Source organism: Photinus pyralis, unplaced genomic scaffold, assembly GCF_008802855.1.
Source record: "Photinus pyralis isolate 1611_PpyrPB1 unplaced genomic scaffold, Ppyr1.3 Ppyr1.4_LG3a, whole genome shotgun sequence".
Taxonomy (NCBI): domain Eukaryota; kingdom Metazoa; phylum Arthropoda; class Insecta; order Coleoptera; family Lampyridae; genus Photinus; species Photinus pyralis.
In genome coordinates this window covers 11977041-11983258 of record NW_022170509.1, presented here as the reverse complement: position 1 = coordinate 11983258, position 6218 = coordinate 11977041, and the positions used below count along the sequence as shown (strand labels likewise).

The 6218-nt window shown below is 35.7% G+C and overlaps 1 protein-coding gene across 1 annotated transcript; it reads left to right on the top strand.

The window, feature by feature from the left end:
* Window positions 1-1157: 1157 nt before the first annotated feature.
* Window positions 1158-2980, top strand: LOC116166027 (glutaryl-CoA dehydrogenase, mitochondrial). Its single transcript, XM_031480850.1, has 7 exons — window positions 1158-1437; window positions 1489-1656; window positions 1702-1935; window positions 1988-2117; window positions 2167-2613; window positions 2659-2819; window positions 2874-2980. The coding sequence occupies exons 1-7, from the start codon at window positions 1380-1382 to the stop codon at window positions 2933-2935; spliced, it is 1260 nt and encodes a 419-aa protein (XP_031336710.1). The 5' UTR covers window positions 1158-1379; the 3' UTR covers window positions 2936-2980.
* Window positions 2981-6218: the final 3238 nt, after the last annotated feature.

Below are 6218 nucleotides of genomic sequence, written 5' to 3'. Positions count from 1 at the left end.
TGTTTGAAAAGAAAAATAAGAAATATATCAGAATATGGAATGTTTCCGAAATGTGTCTCAAGTTTAAAAAATGTGTAATCAATTTTGAAACTATCGGAAATGTGTGGCCATTTTGAAAATTGTCGGAATGCTTCTCAAATTATTCAAAACTTGTTAGATATTCTAAAAATGTTTCAGAAATGTTCGAACAGTACAGAAAAATTTGAGAATGTCTCGAGGGTTATTAAAAAAATTTAGAAATATTTCAGAAATGTGTGGTTTATTTTGGAAATGTATGGAAAATGTGCATTTGAAAATGTTGAGGACATTTTGGAAATACTTTCCAAAATATTCAAAATTTGTAAGTAATTACAGAAATGTTGGAAAAGTGAACCAAACCCAAAACGAATTCAAAAACTTTAAACAATTATTGAAAATGTTTTAGAAACGGGTAGAAAATAGGTGTGAAAAGAATGTTTTGGAATGTTTAGAAAAGTTAAGGCATATATGTATTTCAGAATTGATGGGAATATGAGGGAAATGTTTCAAAAAGTGTGTGGTAAAGTTTGAAAATGTATCAAAAATGTGTAGACATTTTGGAAATACATTCCAAATTAATAAAAATTGCAAAAAATTATAGATGTGTCCACACTAGCTTTTCCGTGGCCAGTGAAAAACCGTTTCCTTATAAAAATGAAAAAATTCTGCAACCAAAAAAATTAGCAAAAAAATCAGCTCAATATTAAACAAGATCAACCTCATTAATGAACGTATTGCGGTAGGCAAAACTTCAAGTAGGTTTTCCTCCAACTTTGGTACTGTGAATGTGCCTAACGGAATCTAAATTTCATAAAACATGATTACAAATTTGAGCGAAAATGAGATTTTAGTGCATGGAAAACTAGCGCACTAAAATAAAAATAAAAGTTCCAAAAGACTATGACCGACAGGCACGAAATAAATGCAGTGTCACTGTTTGCAACTAAGACTCATAAATTATGCTGTTTAGAAAGGTAAAAACCGTAAAATTGAATTATTTCTTACTGGACACTCATTATACAGTCGAAATATTACTTTTATGTTGCTGGCCATTACCCTTAAAATGCATACATTGCGAACGCGCATGACCGAATTAAGCGGCCACGGAAATCCTTGACAAAATTATAAATAACTTCCAGTTTTTTAATAAGCACGTGTATGTGTGTTAGTGTATTTTGTTTATTGAAGAGTATGCCTATTACATCGGTTAATATGCAAAAGTGTGATGTAACGACTACTTGAGACGTAATTCGAGTGTCACCTAAGATCGAATTTATCTTATCTCGCTGAATGAAGCAAAGGTTCAGATTTGACAGTCACTTGCTTTTCGAATCGTAAACCTTTCGCCACACTATCAAGAAATGGCACTGAAAACCATCGTAAGTTCGTCAAAATTAAGCGGTTATGGCTTACAAAAATGTATCTTTAGCATTTAACTAAATTCAATAAGCTAAAAGACCGTTGTTTCAGTTTTCAATAATTCGCGTGCTGCTTCCTCCAAAGTGGTCTTTAATTGGGAAGATCCCCTCAACCTTGAATCCCAGCTCACCGAAGAAGAAATAGCTATTAAAGACACATGTAGGAAATTTTGCCAGGAGAAATTATTTCCCAGAATTGTGAAGGCAAACCGAAATGAAGGTTGGTAAAATTCCATGTGCTAACTCGACTTACATTTATTTGCAGAATTTGACAGGGGAGTGCTCAAGGATTTAGGAGCTATGGGCTTCCTAGGCGCAACGATTCAAGGTTATGGTTGTCCAGGAGTGTCAAATGTTGCCTATGGACTGATAAACAGAGAAGTAGAGAGAATTGATAGTGCGTATAGATCCTCTGTGAGTGTGCAGTCATCTTTGTACATGGGAGCCATACATATGTTTGGTACAGAGCAACAGAAAGAAAGATATCTACCTCAAATGGGTAAGCTGTTTAATTCATTTGCCACCCACCCTTTCATCGCATGGATTTATAGCGAAAGGGGAAACGATAGGCTGCTTTGGACTAACAGAACCAAATCATGGTAGTGATCCAGGTTCAATGGAAACTCGAGCAAAATACAACTCTGCCTCCAAAACATATATTTTATCTGGAAGCAAAACTTGGTAAGCGAGCCATTTGTTGGTCAACTGAAGATGCAACGGCGTATTTTAGGATAACTAACGCTCCCACAGCAGACAGCATGGTCATATGGGCCAAATGTGAGGATGGCAAAATTCGTGGATTTATTGTTAATCGCGGAAGTAAAGGTTTAGAGACTCCAAAAATTGAAGGAAAATTTTCTTTGCGCGCCTCCGCTGTGGGTATGATTCTATTAGACAACGTAGAAGTTCCAGAAGAGAATCTTTTGCCTGGAGCCGAAGGTCTCAAAGGTCCCTTTAGCTGCCTTAACAACGCACGTTATGGAATCGCGTGGGGAGCCCTAGGCGCAGCCGAAACCTGTTTGTCGATAGCTAGGAATTACGTATTGGACAGGAAACAATTTGATCGTCCCTTAGCATCCAATCAGTTAATTCAAAAGAAACTGGCAGATATGGTTACTGAAATAGCTTTAGGGTTACAATCCTGCTTACATGTCGGGCGACTAAAAGACAAAAATATGTAAGTCGGATTAACATAAAGCCTACCTTGATTTAGTAATTTCAGGCATTCGCCTCTAATGATATCGCTCCTTAAACGTAATTCCGCCGGAAAATCGCTCGAAATCGCGCGTGTTGCACGTGACATGCTAGGAGCAAATGGTATCCAGGATGAATACCATATTATCCGTCACATTATGAATTTGGAAAGTGTGAATACTTACGAAGGTAATTACTGCGGCTTACAACCGATTTAAGATTGTACAAAATCGTTTGTTCTAGGTACACATGACGTCCACGCTCTGATTTTGGGAAGAGGAATAACCGGAATAGCTGCATTTTGATAACTATCTGATTTATTCTATCCAAATATATTTACTTAAAAATTACTTTTAAATTATTTTGCGTAAATCGGTAACAACATTGTGGTTCAATTAAAATCTTGTCGATTGCTTGATAGGGCACTCCATCGATTCCAAAAAATGTATTTTTTTGCACTTTGATGTGACTTTTGAACCATAGACCACCAAAATCGTTCTTGAATTTTAATCATTTATAGCTTGTATAGATTTTTTTGCCGTTTGCTTCCTGAATATTCGGTCCCAAAAATTATTTTGCTCTCAATTAGAAAACTATTTGGTGGTTTTAGGTACTATCCATCATTGAAGAACTAGTAGAATAGAAGGTATATTTACCTACTACCCTAGCCAAAAACTAGGTGGATTTTTGTGTTCCACTGGACTTGAACATTTCTGATGATACTGTTTTCATAACCGAAAACGTCTTGTGTTTGTTTTTAGTAGTGGCTAGTTGTTTATTTCAAAATTTAGGTTGAAATTTTGCTCGTCATCTTGGCATCTTTTGTTATTAAATTTCGTCACACAATGAGGAGGCTATTAGGAATAAGTAAAATATTGTACGGTCTTTGTATAGAAGCAGACAACAGATACTCAGTTGTATAAAGTAGATGGACGCTGAAATTTGGGGTATTCTGGCAGATAGTGGCTTGTTATTACTATTACATACTACTGTCAGCATGGCTTATTACTGCTGCTTATTCTGAGTCTGAGACACAGTACCTTTTCAGTGGAAAAACCTTTATGTTTTACCACGATGTTGTTGATCAATGATCGGTGTCAGTCCTCAGTCGTGTTGGTGTTCGAAATGTGCACACAATCTCGTTGGAAAATTTGCCCAAGAGGTGATTACTGAAATTGAAAGATTTACTATGTTTATTGCCATTTGACGACACTGCCGTCTTCATTTAACAGTACAGTTGGTTTACATCCTTTTCATGTTTAGACATTATAAGAACAGACGAAAGATATTTCTTTTCGACCTTTGACAGATTTATAGGAAAATTATGGGGTGATTATGTTTCTATTCCATTCTGTAAGGGATCGTAATAATCATGCTTTTGAAAAGAGTGGCAAAAAAATCTAGAAGAGAAGAATACAGAAGCATCCGCAAGAGATTTATTAAAGGGACAAAAGACAGCTGTAATTTCAGAGAAGACCTTACTGTAGGGTGGATATCACTAAGCAAATTGTGTAAAAGTCTGAAGGAACGTGTAGAACTTAAAGCTAAGTCTAACTACAAAAAGTATACCCATTTGATCTTGATTTGATTTGATAACAAACAAACGCAATAAATACAAGTAACGCAACACGCACTACAAAGACGCCCTCACCCACACGGCCTAGCACAGCTAAAAAACACAATACTCTTTCTTCTCAGAAACACACCACGTTATCACAAACACAACCCACTCGTACTCAACCCAAAGGCAACAACCTTAACAGCACTACAGGCTCACAAAAAATACTGTAATGTCTCCACCAATAACCCATGCAACAACAGAAATACAACTTCAACAACAAAGAAACACCATAAATACAAGTAACGCAACATGCACTACAAAGACAGGTCCATCCAATAAAGTTACACGCCCTAGCACAGTTAAAAAACACAATACTCCTTCTTCTCAGAAACAACCCACTCGTATACAACCGAAACGCAAAAACCTTAACAGCACCACAGGCTCACAAAATACTGCAATATCTCCACCAAAAACCCAAGCAACCTCACAAATACGACCTCAGGAACAAAGAAACACCATAAATACAATTAAAAAACACAAAACTCCTTCTTCACAGAAGCACACCACGTTATCACAACCCACTCGTATTCAACCCAAACGCAAAGCCAAAGAAACACTTACACAATAAACTCCATTTAATAAAATTACAGGAATTATTATAGTGATTTTTTTTGTTTTGTTTTGTTTTCCTCTTTCCTGATAGCGTTGGCTATTGTGCCCATCAATAGGTATGTTGGTAAGTACGAATTACATAGTATCCCTAGATGTCCAATGTACGTGTGTAATTTTTTTATTTTTTTATTTTTTTTTTTTTTTAAGGACCCTACATAACTTCACCAGACACAGACACAGACACTAATCGTTACTTGATTTTTAATCCGTGCGATTAGTTAACCAGGCTAGACCTGAGTTCTCACAAGAAACACCGACCATAATAATAGTGCCTTTATTGCAGTAAAAAGAGTTCTTTGTGATACAAAAAGATGTAGAGACGAAGTTCAGCGAATGCTGCTCTTCCACTTAACTTCTAGGTTTAATTACAATAAGTAATAAACTTTGCAACGTCAAACATAGATTAAATTTGCTGTACATGTGTGCGAGTCTTTAATGGGGTAGTAAACAATATAGAACAATAATGTAGATTGGTAACATTTGAAAAAGTACACAGATAAAATTTTAATTAAAAATAAAAACAAATGGATCCCGGTAAAACGCATTGCTAACAGAGGGTATTATTTTGGTTATCCAGAAGGTATGACTTAAGTTGTTTTTTAAATCTCACTCTGTCTAGTTCTCTTAATTTGGCGGGGATATTGTTCCAACTTACCGCGATGTTGTACGAAAAAGATCATCTTCTTAACATGGAGGTGTTATGTTTGGGGGTTGTTAATAATCCTCGGAATCATAGATTTAGATTATGTGTATCAGTCCTAAAAGTTATTTTGTAATATAAATTTCGCTTTACTCATTTCTCCAGCAAACTGATAGCGCTACTTTCATTTAAACAAGATGACTTCCAGGTTCTATACTTAATATTTATCAGCGGGCGTCATCATTTTAAATAACCCGTAGCTATGGTTAGAACCACGGTGTAAGTATACCGTGGTTAGAACTGGTGAGGAAAATGATCTCAAATAGGTAATTTAATTGTTACAATTAATAGTACTAACCAGCAGCAGGGTGGCGAATAAGATTGATAACCTAGTTTACAAAAAAAATTACGTACCTACATGCACAATAGATAACTACTCCGTCACAGCTCAAGCTTGAGTAGGTATATGTAATATCACTCAAATGTAAAAGCGGAACTGATAACCGTGAACCATTGTATAGTAGAATTGGGGTAATTAACTATTAAGCAAGGACTGGAAGGACCAAATGTTAAAGAACCAAGCAATATATTTCAGTCTCGATCTTTGCTTGGAATCTCAAAAAATTAAAGGCGATGTTTTTCTTACACTCGTGTATTTGACCAAGGCTTCTAGATAATTATAAATTAACTTCTACTTCTACTAATCAAATCAGAT

What these genes read in the sequence shown, in the direction of transcription:
- LOC116166027 (XM_031480850.1), top strand. Translation starts at nt 1,380, where the DNA reads ATGGCACTGAAAACCATCGTAAGTTCGTCAAAATTAAGCGGTTATGGC. An exon ending in AAGATATCTACCTCAAATGG is followed by an intron (nt 1,936 to 1,987) that starts GTAAGCTGTTTA and finishes ATGGATTTATAG; the next exon opens with CGAAAGGGGAAACGATAGGC. An exon ending in TTATCTGGAAGCAAAACTTG is followed by an intron (nt 2,118 to 2,166) that starts GTAAGCGAGCCA and finishes GGCGTATTTTAG; the next exon opens with GATAACTAACGCTCCCACAG.